The sequence below is a fragment of the Diadema antillarum genome, unplaced genomic scaffold, assembly GCF_040938485.1.
Source record: "Diadema antillarum isolate AM-2024a unplaced genomic scaffold, OU_Dant_1.0 scf00000065, whole genome shotgun sequence".
Lineage (NCBI taxonomy): Eukaryota > Metazoa > Echinodermata > Echinoidea > Diadematoida > Diadematidae > Diadema > Diadema antillarum.
Genome location: NW_027270954.1, coordinates 2,086,612 through 2,109,750, shown reverse-complemented (window position 1 = coordinate 2,109,750; position 23,139 = coordinate 2,086,612). Strand labels below are relative to the sequence as shown.

The following is a 23,139-nucleotide window of genomic DNA, read 5'->3' as shown; positions in this document are numbered from 1 at the left end:
ATATCAGTAGGACACATCAGTGAATACTGAAAAAAAATCTGACAATCCATTCAAAAGTTATGATTTTATTCAAAGTTTGGAAGCGCCATTGCAGGATGACAAGACTACAACAGTTTGTGATGTCACTGAATGACAACATGAAGAAAATGTAAGGGAATTCTACATCATTTTTTTTTCTTTTTTCAATGAGAAGTAAATATATCCTCAACTTGTTATTGACATAATCATGCTAAGGGCAATATTATTCCCCAAGCTCTCTGAAAGAGGTACATCAAGTGATTTTTCATTACATTATCTGAAGTTTTAATGTGTTTTTTTTTTCCTACATTGTGGTCACAAGCACATATCCAAATAAAGCTAGGTGATAGTCAAAGAGGCATCATGCATAATCATTGGTTTGCACTCAAACTCTATCTTTAAACAATTGTGTTTTTGGTCATGATCACAAAGCTATTGAAGACTGTCTATGCAAAGAACAAAGTAATTTCTGCTTTTAATAGTTTTGAAGCACATAAATAAATTTGATGCAAATAATACAAGTTTTCATTTTTGATGTCATGTCAAATAAGAAACTTATGGTGCAGAATTGTCTGAAGGTTTCCATGAGACATTTTTTTTTTTTTAAAGTTCATATTTGTGGTTGCTACAGCCATCACTGTACTGTGCTACACTCAGCAGACCTGAGACTTACGGCTATTGATTGATCATTCCGCACACATCTCATGGACACACCAAACTCAGTGAACGCTTTTCCTCTTGTCTTCCATCTCGGTCGATTGATGGCCATCGGCTGTGGAAGGAAATACCACGCATGAAGAGACCATACAACATTTTTTTCAAGCGGGTGTAAAACATACCGCACCTATAAAACACTTATCATTGCTCAGTGTATGTATTTCTTACCTGTTGGGTTTTCACCATGCATTTAGGGTGAAATTGGGCATGCATACTGATATCAAAGTCACGGCACTTTGGGAGCCGTAGAACAAGAAATACAAAATACAATTACTGAACTGAAAAAAAGAGAGAGAAAAACATAAAACATTCAAACAATGACATTTAACTTGATGTAATCACTAAACCAGTACCCATGTAGTATAAAGCATCTACATCTAAACAAAGGTGATCTGCAGCACTTTTATAAAGGATGACATTCCATCACTGAACTTTTATCAATGCCAAATACAAGTGGCCAAAATGCTCTTTGGGTTCAGTTGTCAAAATCAATCTCAGCATGCTGTAGAAGCAAATAATGAGAAAAGGAGGATATAATTTTCACATAAATTTTTAAACTAGTGTATGATAACGATAATCCCCAAGGCATTTAAGTGAGAAAATGTGACAAATCTCTTCAATAGTATGCTCTCACTAGGAGAGGAAAGGGATTTTGATAGGACACTGTGCATATTACATAATAAAGTCTTGCTTTCTGCAGGGACAGAGCGAAAGATCTATCACATTCGATATCATAGGAAAGAATTATTGCCCCTGCTACACAGCACGTACAATACTTTGGTAATCTCTATGTGTAATGAGCCCCCTTTTCAAAGTTGGCCATGACACCTACAGTAAAGTTTGATGTGTATTAACCCACGGAAGACTGGTCCAAAGTATGCTCAGGCAGGCATCTATGGGAAATGCATGATGCAGCAAATTCAGTTCATCCTCATAACAGGTTAGCTGTGACCTCTGACCCCCTGACACTCTGACATCCATTAATCACTTACAAAGTTCCTCCTTGGCATGATGAGCATCCTGATGACTCTCTCGATGCCATTAGTGATGAAGTAGCCACCCATCTCAGTACTGTCCTCTCTCCGCTTGATGAGCTCACTGGGGGAGAGGTTGTGCAGGTTACAGTTCTTGCACTGATGGAGACAAGAAATACAATATTATGGCACAAAAATTATGAATTGTTATCAAGCACACAAAAAAGGGTTATGAATGCAGATATCACCAACCATTCTTTCTTCTTTGTTTCCTCTTTCCCCTCTTCTTCTACTACTCGTACTTGTACTTCTACCACTCATCCTATAACTCACTAGTATTATTACTATTATAGGCATTCCTCAATCCCTTCCATACCATGAGGCAAATCTCTCGTTTGAAGAAGCTACACCCCTGTAGACAATGCCAGTGTATATCTTGGCAATCAAGGACTTAAAAACCGAAGATATAAAACACCTGTTTCTTGACCCTGGCCTAATCTAAGCATCAGTCACCGCCACAGGGGGCACCTGCGAAAGGAGGAGATTGTTTTGGTTTTGGCATGGGCTATGTAGCTCCATGGTGCGTGTGTGTGTCGACAAACTTCTACAATGCTCTCCTTCTTATTCCTGTATGGGTTAAATTTTTTCGTTTGAAATTCAAAACGGATGACTATAGAATTTCTCAATAGAATATAAAATCTAAAACTTTAGAAAGAATAGAGAAAATTGAGTGCACTTTGAATGGTCTGCCACAGGCAGATATCCTTATCATGCTCTTACGTAATATGACAGCTGTTGCGGTCATTAAACCCTGGCTTGGCCTCCAGGTTTGCCACGCCTGAGTAGAAAGTTATTTTGCAGTGGGCTAGTACATCAACTCCCAACTCTCAAACGAGGAATCGTTAGGGGGGTATAGCACCCCATCAGCTCCGTTTGGCGATGGGGTCTCGCCTCAAACGGGGGTTTGACGGCATGCTGAATTCTGAAATCCCCATCAACTTACTACACAGGCCCCCAGGTTCCCATAGGGAATGGGTTAATAGAATACTTCTACTACTACTGTTGTTAACAACTACATATAGTGGCAATTTAGCAATACAAAAGTGACTATGACGATGATGAAGATGACAGTCACTGTTATCAGTAATATCAACATTTATACTAGTTACTTCAACGATTATCCTTCAGCTCTGAACTTCTGACAACAAGAAATACAGTGGACTAGTGTGATTATTTGTTTGTCTCCTCAAACAACAAATATAGAAAATCTTCATGATACAACAACTGGAGTAATACACATATATTGGCCATACTCACCTTCACCATAAGTGGTATGGAGCCCAGGCCAACTTGCATTGCACCGCTCTCCCCTTTACTACTGTGCCAGCTCAGCCTGGTCTGAATGGGAGCTTGGTATGTGATGCCTCTTTGACGACACTACAACATCCAATGAAAAAAAGCAATACTGTAAAACACGATATTCTCGCAGCATGAAATTTTTGCGACTTGGAGCCGATGGCCTTTTTTTGCAGCATGAAATTTTCGCGAGTTGCCTCGAACATTCAATGCATATAGTGTAGACAAGAACTTCACATGCATTTTAATTTCACGAATCTTGACTCACGCAAAATTCGCAAAATTAAAATGCACGTGAACATTTGTTTGACAGTAATTCAACATAATCCCATTATCTGTGCATTGATTCTATGTGGCCCCTGTGAAAATGCGTAAATGCTTTCGTTGTCACAAAAACCAATGTCTTCAATCCCCTTTGAAGGTATAGGCAATGAAGAAAGAGTACCTTACCTACAGTAGGGGCACAACCGGTGCTACCAGCTGACTCAAAGCAAATACCTCACAATTGAAAGTTTGTGGTCTTACTCACAGTGCCACAGTCACCCTCTCCCTTATCTGCATTCAATTTCCTTTCTTTTCTTTTCTTTTTCCCACAAGACTTTTAAAAGCAGATGAAATGACAGTTATAAACTCTAATTACACCCAAACAAGTTGAAACTGTCTACACAGTAACAAAATTTACTCATATGATCTCGAAGTATAGCTTTATGCAACAACCCAAACAAGAATGTGTAAAATCCCAATTTTCTTTGAGCATTAGCCAAATACATGAATGAATTTGAATATTTCACCACTGAACAGATCACAGAAAACCATAATAGTGTTAGAGGAGTACAGACTGGAGGTTGTCATATTATGCATGCACTTCTCTCCAGATTTTCTGGTAATATACAATGTAGCATGTTATGATGGCCTACTTGCAAAGGATGTAAAGGACATGTTTTCAGTCAGCACATCTTCAGATATCCGAGATAAAATGATCACTCATAAAAATGCTTTAGAACTGAAGCAGATGAGCCAAAGACATGTTGAAATAATTTCACTTTTATTGATATCACTGAATCATGGACAGTGTAAGACTTCATGCTCCTTGCTGAGCGCTTCTTTGTAAAGCTAGATAAATGTGACTGATCCAAAGTGCACTTACCTCCGATGGATAAACTTTTAAATTTGAAGCATAGATATTCCCATGCACTGTTGTGGGAATACCAATGGATGCTTCCTGCATGGGGAGAGGAAAAAATAATCATTCCAAGAGTCACTACACTAATCACACAACTTGTTTACATTTTCTGCATTTGGATTGCTGTCACCGAGCAAATCAGATGAGAGGTGGAGAGGGTATGATGTGAAATTATGTGTTGAAAATTGTCTGGAATATCTTCAAAAGAAATTTAATGAAGATCTCAGTACCTCTCTCTTGGAAAATTGGTGTAAGGCAATGATATCATCTCCTCTGCCAAACTGATTAAAAGGTTGCAAATTATGTCACTGAATTATGAAAACTTGAAGATTTCTTTACCATTCAGTTTGTCTCATGTTACTTTACATTTATTAAAGGCTAACTTAAACAGATGATAATGTGATGTATTAGTTTTTTGTTTTGTTTTGTTTTTGTTTAGTAACTCATGGCCATGCAATATTAGGTCATCCCGCTCTAGGAAGTACCACCCTCCTTAATTACGTAAACACTGCACCCTAACTCACTACCAGAAAGCATTGCAGTTCTGATAAATTGTAACTCCTATCCCTTACAATGCAAAGGTCAGTTGGTATCCTCCCCACCGAATCAATGATTATGTACACTGTACAGTATATCACAGTAAGGAATTCCACTTTTGACGAGATGTCAATTTTACCTCCAGGGAAAGGGACACTCTTTCATCGTTCAGCAGAAACTCCACAGGTGACATATTCCCCACTGCCTGGGAGAGACCCTCCTCCAGCACATAGTTGAAAGACTCAATGTGAGGTAGCACGGCATTTTGCAGCAGCTGTAACAGACAGAAAGGGAAACTTGATGATGAACCACTTAGGAGGTGCTTCATATGTGTGAACTCAGTCAAACACAAATTGGCAATATCTGAGCAAGGAGAAGGGATTTTCAAAGAGAGTAAGGTACTGTACATCAATACATACAGGAAAGGTGAAATTCTATTAAAAAACATTGCATAATTCTACTGTCTTTATTAGCTAGAAACAGACCATGGCCTAAATTGGGCAATTCAATGCCTTATGAAATACAAGGAAAAGTAGAAATTATGCGGTGCGTAATATATGTCCCCGCCGGAAGTAGCATTTTGTAGCAAAATGTGCAATACAGGTCAACAATCAAGGTCAAAGGTCAAAGAAGTCAAAGGTCAAAATTCTGTGAAGAAGTTTTGAAGCCCTCACCTAGTGCCATCACATAAAGCAAAGAGAATCAAAATCGGGTTAGAAATGGCAAAGGAGTAGCATTTTGTAGCCAATGTACAATATAGGTAAAAATCAAGGTCAAAGGTCAAAGAAGTCAAAGGTCAAAATTCTGTGTAGAAGTTTTGAAGCCCTCACCTAGTGCCATCACATAAAGCAAACGGAATCGAAATCGGGTTAGAAATGGCGAAGGAGTAGCATTTTGTAACCACAGTACAATATAGGTAAAAAATGAAGGTCAAAGGTCAAAGGTCACAATTCTGTGTAGAAGTTTTGAAGCCCTCACCTAGTGCCATCACATAAAACAAACAGAATCGAAATCGGGTTAGAAATGGCGAAGGAGTAGCATTTTGTAGCAAAATGTAAAATATAGGTCAAAGGTCAAGGTCAAAGGTCACAACTGAAATTCTGTGTAGAAGTTTCAAAGCTCCCATGTAGTGCTATCATATAAAGCAAACAGAGTCAAAATTGGCTCATAAATGACAGAGAAGTAGCAAATTGAAGATTTTGATCACACACGGACGCACACACGGACGCACGGACGGACGGACGGACGGACACACACACGTACGGAGCCCGTTTCATAGTCCCCTGCTCGAACTCGTTCGGCGGGGACAACAAGTTGTACACTGTACAATACTATAGCTTAGTGAGAGAGAAAAAGGAGACTATCAACCATATAGGCTACTTTGCAGAGGTGTCATTCCCTTGTACTATAATATCACTATAAGGTTTGGTTTATGTCAGATGCAATATGCAGTGATGACAATTTTGACAAGTTAACATCAGACATTGCTGGTAACATGAAAATTTCTTCCCATTTAGGTTGAAACCCCAATTGAAGCCGCAAACATAAACATGCCCCAAAGTCAAAGATGCTAGAATCTGATGATGTACAGTATAATAATACACAGAATAGACCTAGACACGCTAAGCAGCTAAACCAATCCCTGTCACAATTAAGAACTGGAAAGGTTGTGGCTGTGCTGTGCCTGTGGACATGCGGACAGTATTAACGTTTTTTACACAAATTCATTCCTTGCTTCGCCAAGTTTCTAACGCCATTTAATGCTCTTGCTCAACCTAGCAGTGACAAGTAAGAATACAACTTATTTATATACAACTCAATAAGAATAATCATAGGGCTGAATTTATAGCATGCCTTTTTTTCCCTTTAGATCTAGATATGAAGAGTTTGTTTGCAAAAACTGATAAATATTTGCCAAATGGAGATATTTGCAATTAAAGGTCAAGAAAAATAGAGAATAAGAAAATTTTTGCTTCTTTTGACCATAACTTCAAAAATATACCTTTATATGTGACCTTGCACCTCAAAACAAACAAAAAGTCTCCAGACATAAATTTTTAGGTAAGACCACATTCTGAAAGAGCAGATTTTAAGCTTTAAAATGATGTATAACTCAAATCAAATGGACTCTTCTAACCTACATTGTATTTAAAGGGGAAGGCTAGTAACTGATCAGTGGGAATCAGTGGAAATGCTGGGAGATGATTGTTCCAATCCTTATGGGATTCATTCAAGAGTTCATTGTATATCTATTGTTGTGTGAAAATGATTTGCTTCAGAACGGTCTCATATTCAAGTAATGTGCAGATTAATGCTCCGTCACTGACCAGGGACGCTAACCTGGAAGCATTAAACTGCACATTACTTGAATATGAGACCATTCTGAAGCAAATCATTTTCACACAACAATAGATATACAATGAACTCTTGAATGAATCCCATAAGGATTGGAACAATCATCTCCCAGCATTTCCACTGATTCCCACTGATCAGTTAGTTACTAGCCTTCCCCTTTAAATATCGGAAAGAAAGCACAAACTCAGGAAAAGTGTGAACTGAGAAAAGAGGCTCTGAAGTACAGTGTCTATTCAAGCGCTTAATCTTTACCAAACCGTGCTGGCTGTGCGATGAATGGGACAAAAAACAGGAAGTAAACCACCAGAGTAACAACAATGAAGGGATTATCAGATTAAATTGAAATTAAGCATGCCTCATTAACACATTCTGTCCATAATTAATGCCAACTTTCAAGTCAGTAGCACTATCCTTTCAAAAGTTATTAGAGTTGAAAGTGAAGAGTGTGGACAAGGTTTTTCAGAAATGAAAAAGGGATTCTAAAGACACACCTAATCACACTATTCTAACAAAAATGTTCAAGATAAACTGCTAAAAATACACACTTTCCAGCCCGATTTATGGTACCAAATTTTAGCATAATGTAAAAGAAGACCCGCTCTTTCAGAAAATATGGAAAAGTCAGGTTCGGCTAGGTTGACCCTTTTCACTTATTTTCAGTCCTCACGCAAAATCAGTATGTGCGAATGGTTGACCAATTTAAAAGGTATCATTTTGTACTTTATGACAGAGACCGTACTTCAAAATCTTCAAAAATGGACTTATTGGTTTTTGCAAACAAACTCCTCATATTCTTTATCATAGACCACCAAGTGTAGACATGACACTTACACAATGGCCAATCAATGGACTTTGTAATTTTTTATTATTTTTTTTTGAGGGTGGTCATTACGACTGAATCTCCTAAAGGTCAGTCGAGTTACCTGGAAAGAGGGCGCTGTAGCGCACTTTCACACCTGTTTGTCATATGATCTCCAAGGGGTCCAAACATGCACAAACTCACTCTAAATATCCAACAGCCTCGAACATTTGCATCTGAGTGAGATTCAAGGTCAGTAGAAAAGGAATTTTCACCTTTTTGACACTTTTACGCTTGTTGCAATACAATGTACATGTATGTTGATCGAAAGTAGTTTGCTCTGCAATAACTATGTTGCACAGGAGAAGGCAGTGCACATGCAGCAAGGTATACAAAACATGTTTACAGTGCTCAGCGAGTGCCGTGATTGATCTGACTGTACAACTGTAGCTATCTTATGGTAATCAGAGCAAGTTCTTCTATGGTATTTTTAAAAAGATAATACTTTTTCTGCCTTTCTCTCAGCTTGTAGCGATTGATTGAGGATTGGGGTTGTTTGTGCGTGCGTGCGTGTGTGTGTGTTGTATGTACAAGTGTATGTGTGTGAATAAAAGAAGATTGTGAAAAATGTGGTTATAAGACAAGGGTGAAAGAATATAAAGCCTAAAATGCTAGGAAAAGGGGGAAAAGGAAATGAAAGAAAATAAAAACCTAGAAAAAAAGAAACAACATGTTTAGAATCTACAAAATAGAGAGAACACATTAGATAATGGAAGGAAAGAAAGAAGAGAACTTCTCTATTCGACTTTGGAGACTCGGCTCCAGATGCAAGTTTACTGAACAGTGCTGAATAACCTAAAAATTACATGTTTTGTAAGGCTAAGCTAACGTCAAAGCCAAAAGGGTGAGTTTGTGCACGTTTGGTTTGGACCTACGTAAGTATGCCATGGTCTATGGAGATCATTTTTGACAAACAGTGAAACAGGTGCGATCATGCGAAAGAACAACACTACTGCGTACGTCACTAGCACCTGACTTTTGCCCACCTGAAATAGGTGTTGCAAATACGCTAAGCAGTTTTGATAGTTTTAAAAGTTTTAATAAAAGCCATTCATCCATTCCAGTGTGCAGTGCAGCGACACCTTAATTCTACAACAGCGCTCCATCTGCAGAGCGGCTTCGCACTACCACAGCATTACACCACTGAACGTATTCGTAAACGCTGCTTATGCACGCGCAGCTAAAAATATGTCACACAACACCCTCCTCATAAATATTCATACTAAGGCCAGGGCCTTTTTCAAAAGAAACAAAAAGGTTAAAAGATATCATTGCAGGTGGCACCTGGTTTTGCTGCCCTTCAGGTTGACCATAGTCGTGCCTTGTCAGGTTTCGGAACGACGGTGCCTTCGGCTCCATGTCCAAGCGGAGCTTCAATCACATGCATGCATGTGCAGGATTCCGAAATGTCAACTACTCAGTACACGTGCACACGTGCACACTATACAAAATTCGCTGCTTCTGGTAAACACACCGTCAAACCAGTTTTGTGCCGTGCTCGCGCAATGCTGAGGTTCAGCATATACTAGTAGTCAGCACAGTTGGCTGCTCTCATTATCTCCTTTTGTATCTTGCGCGATGATTTGGACAGCGAAACATACATGTACAGTGCATAGGCCATTGGCTTCACGTGCACAGTCAGTGCACACAATGTCATATTATCCGTACATACGGTCCGTACATACGCCCTTTCCCAACTCACACGTGTGCAAGGAAGAAGACCCTTTTTCCGTCTCCGTAATTTCTCACAAAATACATGACAAAAATGGGTTTTGGAGACCTGAAAAACGCAAGCGGCCAAGCAGCACTCAATGACTTTCTTGTTGATCGCAGTTACATTGAAGGGTAGGTTTTTTTTCTTTTCTTTTCTTTTTCTAAAATTCTCCTCTCTGGTCCATACCGTGACCGAAAGATCGGTCTGTATCTGTCCGTCGGGGAATGTTCCGCGGAGACTGCGTCTGGCTTCACGGATCCCCTCCGGAGGACAGCGTTAATGACAAACTATAAAAGAGTCCTCCGGACAGACGGATATTTCTGTCTAGTCCATACCATGCGAACAGACCTCACGACATTTCATTAGCAGACGAGGCAAGCTGAGTGAATTTACTCGCCGGCCACCGCACCTCTAGCCGCCAGCTAGCTACCGCTCAGCTCACACATGTCACTCGGCTCAGTCAGCTTTGTGATAGCGATAGCGTGGGAGGTCGGCCACCTGCATGCATTCAGTCATCATTATTCATAGGGGAGATTCGATTTGTTCAAAGTCTTTGGATTGCTTAAAAAAAAAAAAGGCCAGCTATAATTTTATAAATTTACAACAGATAGGTCTAGAACTAAGCCTAGTTTAGTAGGGTCTGTGTGTGCTGTATAATTGTCGGTGATTGTTGAATGAATGTTGTCTCAACAAACTCCAGAGATGAGAAGATAATAATGTGAGGAATAAAAGAACAAGGACTTCAAGGAGCATGAGGAGTGAAACTTTGAAAAGGGGAAACTGAATTCTAGACTTTGACGAGGCCCTAGTCGATAGTCCTGCTTAGATCATGATCTTGGTCTTGATCTTGATGGTGTACGTTGATCAGCCTTGGTAGAGCAACACTCAACTTTGGTTCATTGGTCATGGTAGGAAGGACATTTCTCAAAATGTTTGGATAATTATTAATGTATCTGTAATTAAAGGACAAGTTCACCTTCATAAACATAAGGATTGAGAGAATGCAACAATAATAGTAGAACACATCAGTGAAAGTTTGAGGAAAATTGGACAATCGATGCAAAAGTTATGAATTTTTTTAATTTTTGTGTTAGAACCGCTGGATGAGGAGACTACTACAGCTTGTGAGTCATATGTGTACAACAGTATAAAGAAAATGTAAAAGAAAATTCAACATATTTTCACTTTTTTCGCATAATGAAAGAGCACTTGACTTGCCTCTTTGTAAAGGCGGGGGTAATAATATTACTCATAACATATGTCGGTAACGAGTCAGGGGAATGTGTACTTTTTTCAAAAGATGGAATTTTCTGAAATTCTCTTTATATTTTCCTTATATTGTTGTACGCATGTGACATCTAAGTTATACATACACTGCAGTAGTCTTCTCATCCAGCGGTTACTGCACAAAAACTTCAAAAATTCATAACTTTTGAACGGATTGTCTGATTTTCCTCAAACTTTCACTGATGTGTTCTACTAATATTGCTACATTCTCTCAATCCTTATGTTTATGAAGGTGAACTTGTCCTTTAAATAAACTTGGATCAGCTATATTGGTCATTGCTTGTGAAGGAATTCCAGTATCTGGTGGTTCTTGGGAAGAATTCTAGATGGAGATCAGTTCTGGAAGTAGGGAGCTTGATCTGAAGAGGCTTCCAACTCCTGGTCCTTCTAAGTGGTTCAGGGTTGAATTCACCATGTCTTTCGAAGGGCAAATCAACCAGGCCATAGATTATTTTATGCATGGATATGATACTGTTCATGTAACGCCTATGTTCCAGGGTAGGTAGTTTGATATTCTGGAGCATGGTTGTTAGAGAGCTTCCGTAATTGTAATCGTTGGTTATGAAGCAGGCAGCTTTTCCTTTTCTTTTATGTTTTAACTTCTAGGTTGCTATTTAATACATGTACGTGTACATGCAAAATGTGTGAATATTCGGGCAAATGAAAATTAACTCCCATATCACAGATTTTAATAGTTTGATTCAAACATACAATGTACAGTACAGTATGACAGTGAAGACTGCCTTGCCCTTAGCCAACAAAACAAAATATGTCATATTTCTTTTAAATCAGTATCATCCTAAGAAAATTAGATGTAGGCCTACATTTGTAGCTTGCAGTGTGACTCATGGCAGACATTTTATTCTCTCTCTTTTTTTTTTTGTAAGTTGCACAAAATATCACAAATGTCTTTGTTGTCTGTATGTTTTTTCCCATCACATTTTGCACTTGAGCAACCCTTGTGAAACAATCCCTGGTTTAGAAATCTTAACCCCCCCCCCCCAAAAAAAAAAAAAAAAATTAAAAAATGATAATAATGTGAATCCTGGGTTCTTCATAATGTACTGCTGTGTATGATTACACTAGAATTGCACATTGCTACATCTACATGTACATAGTGATATAATTACTACTGCTATAAGAAAAGAAAATGCTTTTGGGAGGTCTTCAGACTGCAGCAGAAACAGAATCTGTCTCAGTTTCTTGTAGAATGGCCATTTGTTTTGACTAACAGGTATCTGTTTTTAACTCAGATGTTCATGACCAATTGCATCTATTACGATTGGTGTGTACCTGGGAACTTATTGTGGTACAATGGTGATTTCTAACTGCAGGTACACACCTTCCCAGGCTGATGTGGTTGTTTTCAAGGCGATGAGTGGTGCCCCCAAGGCTGAGCTCTTCAATGCCCTGCGATGGTACAACCAGGTCAAGTCGTATTCTTCACAGTTTGACAGGTATGTTGCCAGCCACATTTGTATTAATCATATACAAAAAAGGGTGAAGGGTTGGATGAGCTTTGTATAAGAATTAGTGTTTATTCCTGTGTCTACTCAGTCGCATGAACAGGCTCTTGAGACCAACTGTTTACAAGACTAAAGTTTTCATTTTCTTCAGGTGCAAACTGCGAAGTCACTTCTTTGACGAGCGACACATACAATGTATGTACTATGGCAGGAGCATAATGGCCAAAGAAAGATTAAAGATTTTTTGTTGCCATGTTTAGTTGCTATTGTACAATTGCACAACTTGAACTGATGAGTTCCCTTCCTCCACATAAGAGTTCCAGAGGAAGCAATGGTAAGGAAGCCAAGGTGTAACTAACTGAGTACTTATAACAGTTCTTGCTCTGAATTGTGGCATAATATCATGATTTGACCTTGCATGAAAAAACCAACAAAAAGCCGCCCAATATGTTTTTGTAGATAAGATTGAGGATGAAATGAAGAGATTTTCTCCTATAATATGTTGTACCTAATCAGAATTTTGATCCTCTGACCTAATTAGGGTAAGTGATAGAAATTCAAGTTTCTTGGAGTGCAATGCATTTGGGGCGTAAGGGGTTTTGAAGTTACAGTTTTTTTTTAAGTTTGCTGCCCAACTCCTTTACTTTGTTCGCACAAAAAAGGAATGTAACGATTCACTTCAACTGCTTGTATGAGGTTGATCCTGAAACACCATGTAGAACTGTTGAAATATACTACTCACTGTTATAACTCAAAAATATTGTACACTACAGCCGGGTATTTTGACAATTTTTTGTAAGGTTTTCCCATAATACTGTATTCCTTCCAGGACTAAAACTGGTAGAAAATGGGGAGAAAAATCACCTCATCCCAATTCTTTTACTTGATATTATGCTTTTAATAACTTCAGGATATACATGTAGTATGTACAAAATGTACATTTGTATACAGTACGTGTGCTACATGAACTACTCCTAGAAAGTGCACAAAATTAAAAACCAATATTTTTATCAGAATACTGTAAAACGAGGAATTTTCGCGTGCACTTTAATTTGGCGAATTTCGCGAGCGCCAAGATTCGCGAAATTAAAATGCACGCGAAAGTCCTTGTTTACACTATATGCATTGAACGCCAGTGGCACTTCGCGAAAATTTCATGCCACAAAAAAGGCTGTCGGTTCCAATTCGCGAAAAATTCATGCCGCGAATATATCATGTTTTACAGTACATATTTTTCGATCTACAAAGAAATTGACTTAGGCCAGCTTTTTGCAGTTTGTGCTTATAGTCACAAAAAAAAAAGAACCAAAAAAAAACCAACAATGCTTTGTGCAAATACATTGTACACTCTTTTAAGTCTAGCAAAGAATAATATGACAGCAAAAATGTACAAGTACTTGAGCCAAGCTTTTTGAAGAGACTTTCCTTGTGGTCTCATGAATTCCATCTGTTTGTTTGTTTGTTTGTTGGGTTTTATTTTACTGTGCCTGTTGTGTAAAGCCACTTCTATTTTGCTTTACTCTCGTTCCAGTCTCCCTGGTGTGAAGAAGGCTCTTGGGGAATACGGCCCATCCGGCACTGCTGCTCCAGCAGCCAAAGCTGACGACTCTGATGATGACTTTGACTGCTTTGGCTCTGACGATTCTGATGACGATGTAGGTGAAAGGATCAAAACTGAAACTAGTGCTCCATGAATTTGTGGAAAAATGTGTGCTGCACTGTTCTTTTTATGTTTATTCTAAATATATCTATGTACCGGTATATGTATACATTATGATATGGACTCCCGTTATAAAGAAGTCCTCGGGACCGGCAGTTTTTGTCGCTACAACAAGTATATCGAAATTTCATTATGACTGAACAAATAAACAATAAAAAAGCAGAGTGGATAACGTTGCAGCCCAAAATTTTTACTTCGTTGTAACCAAAATTTTGTTACTTCGTGTTCGTTATAACGGGAGTATACTGTATAAAAAATAAACAACTATGGCACATATTGCCACATATATATGTGGATGTGTCTTTGTTTATGTGATTGTGTGCTAATGTGTGAAATTAAAGTTGTGCATGAATGACTGATGTATAAGCTTAGCCTGTCTCAAGTTACCATGGTGTAATTCAGGTGTTTGAATTAGAACTATCCCCACTTACACCGTCATGCATTTCATGAATGTTCAAGAGTTTGATGTTCTCATTTTTTCCCTGTCTCTCTATCACCTTGTAGGACACACCTGTCAAAATTGTGGCCAAGAAACCAGCGAGTGAGTATCACTAAATGGAGAGAAATGTTATGTCTATTCAAGAGAGGAAAGCTCTCGAAAGAAAGGCATCTGAAAGTCGCGTGCTGAGGTGTTATATTGAAGGAAAAAAAAAAGATATTGCCTTTGAAGTGTCTTTACCCTCAAATATACATCGTAACAGGTGAACTGTTTGAACTTGAATGTCTGTACAGCCTTAATGCCACCAATATACATTAAAAAAGAAGCCCCTCAGGATGACTTAAATGCATGATTTAATGAACCTGTTGATCAAAGTGTATGAGTAACCATTGTAATGATACAACCATGGCATTCTGAGATGACAGTTACACTCATAATAATAGTACAAGTATGCATGTGCAAGGAGGAATTTAGAGATGGGGTTAACCATTAGGTTAGTCAAAATTACCATGGGTGACCTAATTGTGACATCGGGTGCGCATGTAATTTACAATTTTTATTTTTGTACGCTAATCAATTTGCTGTCCCTTTTCACTCCCACAGAGGTTGTCATCCAAAAGTCCAGCATCCTCTTTGACGTGAAGCCATGCGACGACGAGACAAAGTTATCCGACATTGAGAAGGCCGTCAGAGCTATTGAAAGGGATGGCCTGAAGTGGGGTGCCAGTAAGTATAAGTGATGCTTTGAGAATTTAAAAAAAAATGCATGTAACCTCAGTGTACTGAGGGCAAGGTGCCAATTTGCACATAAATACAAATTTTGTACATCCCAAACTGGATAAAGCTAAATCATTTGGCATTCGCTTCAGCACATGCTTATAGTGCAATGCTATTATGAAGTAGTAATGGATGTATCCCATAACTAATCTAAGTTTATCAGTGGCGTACCTACAGCTTACAAGGCTTTGTACACTGTACTCTCAACTGTTTGAATGAAGCATTTTTGCAGCAGATGGATTAAGGTGTAAACGTGGGACAATTGGTTTGATTCATACCCATTGAATCATGTATTTGCATTTTATTAGCCTCAGATGCATTGGTTTAATAGCTACCTGTTGCAATATAGTATTGTTGCTGCAAACCTCATTTAGTTTGTTTATGATGTGTGGCTTGGAATATAATTTGCTTCAGTGTATGTGGAGCCTTGATTTTTTTTTCTCCTGCAATGAAATGGAAATTATTTTTGTGTAGAAAGCAGATGGCTATAGGAAGATGCCCTTGGTCACATAATGGAGGTTGTCATGCATTTAGATCGCAATGGCTTGTGTGCTGTCTATGGACATAATTCCAACTGCCCCAAACAATAATTGTCCAATAGATGAATCTGACTTCCTAACACTGTTCGTAATCAATGTGGTAACCATGACGAGGGAAGGCTTCCAAACAAGAACAATTTAAGCACTTTCAGTGAGTTAGAAATGCAGTGAGCCAGGTGTGTTGCTATGTCAGAGTGTAAATTATGTTTTGTTAGGCATACTTGAAGCCCCACCCCCCCCCCATTAGAAATTACCTTAAAAAAAAGCAAAAAGTGACAAGAAAATTATTTTTTAAGGCTAGACTTGGAGGCATGTTGATATAGCAAAATCAGGAGACCAAATGTCAAAACAAACATTTCTAAAAGGCATGAATCTAAAGTATTTTTTTTTTGTGTCTTTCAATGTCTATCTGTTTTGAAAACTCTCTAAAGATATTAACTGTATAGATTAGAGTATTTGTCCTCTATTTCACAGGTTTTGTTAAGGCATATTTTAGGGCTTGACTTTTTTTTTTCATTTTCCACCTAAGTTAAGCTCAGAAGTGTGTGTGAAAATGCATGCTAAAATCTAGCAAAACTATCAACACCTTCGTAATACAGTATGTCCCCGCAAAAAAAATTGCAACGGAACCCTCCACAATAATACCTTTAAAAATAGCGAATCAATCTAAATACAAATTCAGGGTATGAAACTATAACCCATTGCCCACATCTTACAGAAAACCCCATTCGATTTGCTTCAGTGGTCAAAGAGAAATGAGGAATTTTGTAGAGGATGTCGGGAATCTCTTCCCTCCAAGTTCGATGATCTATAAATATGTGTGAATACAATAGACAGAACTTGGAGGGAAGAGATTCCCGACATCCTCTACAAAATTACGTATTTCTCTTTAACCACTGAAGCAAATCGAATGGAGTTTTCTGTAAGATGTGGGCAATGAGTTATAGTTTCATACCCTGAATTTGTATTTAGATTGATTCAATATTTTTAAAGATATCATTGCGGAGGGTCCCATTGTAATTTTTTTGGGGACATACATTACTGTGTAAAAATCATAAATTGAATGTTCGTATAATTGGTAATAGATGTCAAGTGCCATGATTGATAGACAATTCCTTTGCAGCAGCTACAGTTATAATTTTTTATCTTTATTGCAAGATCTGTTTTGAGGTTTAAATGTAATTCTTGTGACCCACAGGTAAAGCTGTACCGATTTGCTATGGAATTGAGAAGCTTCAAATCCTCTGCACTGTTGAAGATGCAAAGGTATGTATTGTAGATATTCAAACTTCAAACTTTTTTTTTTTTTTTCAACAGAATCTTCAAAGTAATGTGTGAAATTGGACGTACATATTATCAAATGATACAAAGGAAACTGAGGATAACACCATGTTCATACCTAAGATCATTACAAGAAGAGGCATAATATATGCAGGCCTGAATATATATACCCGCCACAAAAAAAGGATCTGAAAGTCGCTGATGGCTGAGCCGAGAAAATCAAGTTTGAAGTCGGATCATCAAAAAAAATCGGTCAAAACCATTGGCTTTTTGTGTTTGACATAATTTTGTAGTTTAATGTTTCATCTATCATCTTCCGAAATTTAGAAGGTATTCAAGGGAAATGATCAAAGGAAAGGGAAGAAACTAGCATTTTTCTGGGCCATGATTTTCAGAGTTTAAATGGAGCAGAAACGTATCCAAAAATTTGGATTTAGTGCTGCAGATAGGCTCCGCCCCCAAGCAATGAGGGAGTAATCTTATTGGTGAAAGCTTTGCATCCTGGTTACTGATTGGTCATGCGTAGACTGCTGGCGCTAAGCTTGAATGAGCATCACAGAGGTTGCTGGGGTCATAACTTATTTTGTCAGCAGGTGAAAACTGTTTTATCTCCCCTTGATCACGATTGCGTCGAAAAAAATACTTTGAAGGCAGTTTTCTTGAAATGCCAATTTCCAAGACCACTCGACATGCTCCCTAAAAATCATTGATATCTGCGCAACAGAGTACTTTTTTTAGTCGTGTTATGTATGCAATTATTAACAGCAGAAGAGTAAGGGAATAAAATCATGTCATTTTCTGAAAGTTGATCTCCCCTGACATTCGGATACTTTTATTATAGCGGGTGACATATACGAACATACTTTCATATTTTGCGGGGGAAAAAATGGTGGTACCCATTCAAAACACTATGCTTGTACTATGTGGGAACATAAGAGAGAAGGGGAAAGAGGGGATGAAGAGCTTACAACTACAACTGTACAAGCTGAAATTTTTGTGGTTCAGTTTCGCAAAAGATAAGTTCTTTAAGAAAGAAAAAAAGTAGAAAAATCAAGAGCCGTACTAGCGCTGGATCATGCTCAACTGCCCAATAGTAACTATTTAGGTCTAGCATATTTTACGGGCCACGAGGAAGTTATATTTGGAGCGAAACAGCTTGCTAGTACAGTACTTTGAATGAATTTTGAACACACCACTTGTTTATACTCGGGGTATTACTGGGTGAAACATTTTGTACTAGTATTGTCACTTGTTATTAATTCTTGTATACTTTCATTGAAGGGGAAGTGACAAGCACAAGACCGTGGCAACTACAAAATTAACAAAGCAAAATGATATCTTTATGTGACAATTTCTTAGGTAGAACAGTACTTTCATAGATCCTGCCAATAGTCAATGTAAATGCGAGTTTGGTGACACTCAATGAGTGTTGCTACTTTTTTTATTAGCTGGAAACATTTTTGTTTGTTCGTTTGTTTGTTTTTCTGTCAAAGTTTTTTCTCTGTTCCACCTATTTTCAGTTTTTGTGATGTGCATCGCTGGACCTTGTTTCTTTTCAGTTTCCTTGCAATGAAATCTGAGGAGCCTGAATGCTATAAGACTTAGCGTATTATACTTGTATTTGATACATGTATTTGTCAAAACCAAAAATTTGTCATTGGGGAAAAAAAAAATACAAATGACCAAACGTTTATTAGGTCGCTAAGGGGAAGGAAAAGCTTTGATTTCCTGCTGTCTTAATGTGATGATAGATTTGCTCACTGTTAGTTCAGCTATTTTGTTGCTTTCTGGTTTTTATTTCTAGAGTGGCCTTCAGAATCCCCCTCAATATTTTATTTTTGTTTTTGCTTTTTGTTATTGAATGCTGTGCCATGATTTTTCTGTCAAACTTTTTTTTTTTGTCAATTAGAAAAACAACATACAAAAGATTGACAGAGCCCAAGGGGAGGCTAAAAACTGTACTGAAAAATGTCAGAGGTGGTCTCTTTTTACTTCTGTGTCTTTCCAGTGTCCATTTGTTGATGACATTTGGACATGAGAATGGTATTTGGTAAAAATTCTTGTATAAAACTGCCTCTCACTGTAGTATACAAAAGGTACAAACAAATACTGGGCATTATTTGGACGGTTCCATTGTGTGTTCGGACTGCCCAAGGCATGATCCAGTCACCAGAGATTAAGAGGCAGGATTTTGACGATTCCAAATACTGCAGTATACCCAGGAGTCAAGTGTGATATTTGTCTAGATTTCTAGGTAGTAGTATGAGGCAGTAGTCACATAATCCTTTCAGAGCCTGCAGAAATCAAACAGCAGGGAAAGTTGTGGTTATTTGTTTCTTAATATAGAACAAGAAATATGGAGAGCTATGAAAATTTTTAGTGTACTTTCACTTGTTACCATGGTAATCAGCTTCTTTGTTAACAATCTAGCAGCTTTAACCTGTTGAGGACGGTTTCATTTTGCTACAACACGCATTTTCCATAGACGCTTGCCCGAGTATACTCGGGACTCGTCCTCAACGGGTTAAGACTTTCCCTCTTGTGAGTAATCATTGCTAATCAGTTCAGGCAACTCCACAATAATAACTTGGAAAGGGTTCAATTCATTTAATTTCATTAAAAAAAATAGCACTGTATTATGTGTGCAGGTCACAGATAGATTTGGACTTTGCATCATATGTGACCATGCATCACAAAACCAACAAAAAGTCACACAACCCAATTCTATGTGAGGACTCAAAATAGGTGAAATGTGTGCACCTAGTCAATCTTTTTTTTTTTTTCTAAATCTAAACAAGTCATTCTACATAATTTTAAAGTTTTTTTTAATCATTATCTAAATGAGTAATTCTACATGATTTTAAAGTTTGGGACCCTGAAATTGAATGGAAATTGTATGGTTTCGGTTGTTTCGGGCAGTTTTTCTAGAACACCTTTTTGTAGTGTGATTATTGACTAGTTATGTCTGAGAGGCCTCTTTCATTTCTTCAGAAGCCTGTACAGGCACTTTGCTTTCAACTCTTAAAAGGCTTATACGACTGCATTAAAAGTTAGCTGTAGTCAGAAATAGAATGTGTTAATGGAGTTTTCAAAATGTCAGCTTAATCCGATACTCCCTTCATTGTAGTAGCTATGGAGTTTTACATGTTGTTTTTGTCCAATTCATTGCATTGAGCTCAGCTGGGAGATTGAGTGCTTGAATAAACCCCATACTTCAAATCCTCTTTTTCTCAGTAAACAGTTTTTTCCAGAATATGTACATTCTTTCCATTATTTAGATAGGTTAGGAAATTGTTTGTGGATTGAGTTATACATCATTTTAAAGCTTAGAGTTTTCTTCTTCAGACTCTGCCTTTGTTTTGTCTTTGGAATTATCACGTTGTGCAACATGCAACTGCCCTATCTCCCAATCTTGTTGATGTTTGGTGAATCAGGTATGCTGCGTACACATAATAAGCCAGTTCCTAGTTCCACTTTGCGCATGAGCAGAAACAAGGTCATTCGGACCAATAGGCATAATGGTTTTTAAATTCACTGGGATAAGCATCTGTAATGTAATGATTATTCATGAGATACTTATAAATGCTGCTTGCCAGCACATCCACCTGACAGCAAAAGTGGTATTTGGCAATATCAATAGAAAGAGATTGTCAATACATTCAATGCAAAATAATGAAATGGATGCTTTCCCAAGTGTAAATTAATGGATCGTTCTGCTCATCTGGTCTACGCAACTCTATTCTTTGTTTGAACAGGATTGTGAATCCCATAAATTGTTATGTAAAGCTTATGCATTATGTCGCTCTAAAACGAGTTAAGTGCCCCTAACCGACTGAGAAAAGCGAAAGGTCATTCGTACCAATGCGCCCATGAGCTAACTCCGAGCTAGCTTATATGTACCATGGGCTTTTATAACATGACAACCAAAAAAATATATATACGTTTATATATTGTACAACTGTACATGTATATGTCCATTTAATAAGCTATAGTTTTACAACTTTTGTAGAATTCTAACAGCACTGCATTTTTTTTCTGGCTTTCTATTTTCAAAAAATTCAGGTCAGCGTACAAGATCTTGAGGACCAGATAGAGGAGATGGAGGAGGTGCAGTCTGTGGACATTGCTGCTTTCAACAAGATCTAACCAGGGACTCTGCGCACACACGTCTACTCTAGCAAACTTTGTCTATTCTTGACACTGATCAAGGTGTTACACACCAGCGTCCACCTCATCCCGATTGCAGCCATCGTCTTGCGGGAACCATCCCTGCCCCTTCTGTCACTCAGAGCAAGATTTGATGATATTGACAATTCTTATGCACTGGACTGTAACCGTACCATGGAGAATTTAAAGCTTGAAGCAGTTTGAAGCCATATCTTGAGATCTGGAATAGCGACCATGATCAATTATTGACCAGTTCTTGAAGTGATTTGCCTTTGATTTTGGAGAAGGATGCTGAAGCCATTATGTGGAATTATGTTCTGTTCAGATACATTCCCTGGCTAACCACTGATGAGAGGAGTTCTATAAACAACATTTCAAATAACCTTCTGGTCAATTCTTTGTCAATGGAAAAATTGCGTATGCTCAGTGCACAGATCTCTTCTTTGGGACAAGCACATATCTATATTACCCCAAAAGGAAAAAAAAAGAAAAAAAAACTGCAGTGAATCTGGCTAATATACAAGGAACACGATTTCACTATGCTCTGTTTCATGGGAGGGATGGACAAAGAAAGTAGCTAGAACACCACAACTACATTTCTCCCCCACCCATGATATTCTTGCTGATGTACTGTCGTAATATTGGAGATGCTGTAATTCATTGCCCATGGTAGGTTTTAACACTTGACTGAATTATTTGAAGCCTGCTGGAGGTATGGCAGAAAGTATTTACATACAATGTATTTCAAATACAGATGTAATATGATCATGTGGTAAATTGCATTTGCATTATTATTCAAGTCACCTTCTCTTGCATTATTGAAGCAACAGAGAAATGAGCTTTGTATAGAAATACACACTGTTTGCATGGGTAGAATTTCATGTCTACACTGTGTCCATTTGTTTTGATTGTGTCCAATGATTGATAATTTCAGTGTACCTTAGGGGGGAAGGAGCCAGATTAATAATTTGATGGGCATAGCTGTGCCTCTGGGTGAGAAACGTGCATGCAATATGATAGCATGAAGCTGGCATAACAAATTGTGGCAAAAAAAAAAAGGAGAGGAAAAAAAAAGAACCTACTCTTTTGTAAGGTATCAGATAGATTCCCAGAAAAGTGTGTGTGTGTGTGTGTGTGTGTGTGTGTATGTTTTCACCTGCCAGCATATTATTATAGGTGTCACTTTCTGTGTGTGTGAGAATGTGTGTTTGCATGATTATTTTGTTTCGCATCGCTGTATATTTGTGTGTACATGCATGTGTATGATATGCCCTTTCAGGTTTATGTTTGTGTGTGTGTGTGTGTGTGTGTGTGTGTGTACACTGTATTTGTATGTAAAACTTCTGTATGTTTGATGCTGTCAGATGGATTAGTTTGTCAGGTTTAAGTCCATGCACTCAAGCAAATTAATTTCCCACTGCCACAATATCTTGACATTTCTGAGACATCTGAAAGAGGAATGCCATGTTTGTGTTCTAGGTGACTTTGAAGGCAGTATGATCAAATTAGACAGTAAGATCAAATCTGACTGTAAGAAAAAAAAAATCACAAGAACAAAACAAGACAGAAGAAAAATACATATGGGGTTGAAGTAGGTATGTGATATGTATTGCAGAGATATCAGTTACAATCTACAATCACACGTGAAAGAGTGCTTTTCGTCACCGCAGAATATTTTATTGTAATACTGTACATTGATGTAGCATCAAGCAGGTATGATATACCTCCTTAGTAATTCTGTATTGCACAG

General features: G+C 38.0%; 2 protein-coding genes across 2 annotated transcripts in view; one reads left to right on the top strand and one right to left on the bottom strand.

Annotated features, from left to right (window-relative positions):
* Nucleotides 1–9,420, bottom strand: part of LOC139716392 (DNA-directed RNA polymerase I subunit RPA2-like) — a 33,894-nt gene extending 24,474 nt beyond the window's left edge. Inside the window, exons 1-6 of the mRNA XM_071627942.1 lie at nucleotides 9,284–9,420; nucleotides 4,925–5,059; nucleotides 4,213–4,287; nucleotides 3,027–3,146; nucleotides 1,728–1,868; nucleotides 692–790 (exon numbers count right to left, since the gene is read on the bottom strand). Of these exons, the coding sequence (XP_071484043.1) occupies nucleotides 692–790; nucleotides 1,728–1,868; nucleotides 3,027–3,146; nucleotides 4,213–4,287; nucleotides 4,925–5,059; nucleotides 9,284–9,358 (645 nt within the window). The 5' untranslated portion in view covers nucleotides 9,359–9,420. The remainder of the gene's footprint in view (nucleotides 1–691; nucleotides 791–1,727; nucleotides 1,869–3,026; nucleotides 3,147–4,212; nucleotides 4,288–4,924; nucleotides 5,060–9,283) is intronic.
* Nucleotides 9,421–9,689: 269 nt separating this feature from the next.
* On the top strand, nucleotides 9,690–22,053 carry LOC139716391 (elongation factor 1-beta-like). The gene is made up of 7 exons (XM_071627941.1): nucleotides 9,690–9,844; nucleotides 12,335–12,457; nucleotides 13,998–14,121; nucleotides 14,691–14,727; nucleotides 15,229–15,351; nucleotides 17,140–17,207; nucleotides 21,285–22,053. Exons 1-7 carry the CDS (start codon nucleotides 9,756–9,758, stop codon nucleotides 21,366–21,368), a joined length of 648 nt encoding a protein of 215 aa, XP_071484042.1. The 5' UTR covers nucleotides 9,690–9,755; the 3' UTR covers nucleotides 21,369–22,053.
* The last annotated feature ends 1,086 nt before the right edge of the window (nucleotides 22,054–23,139 follow it).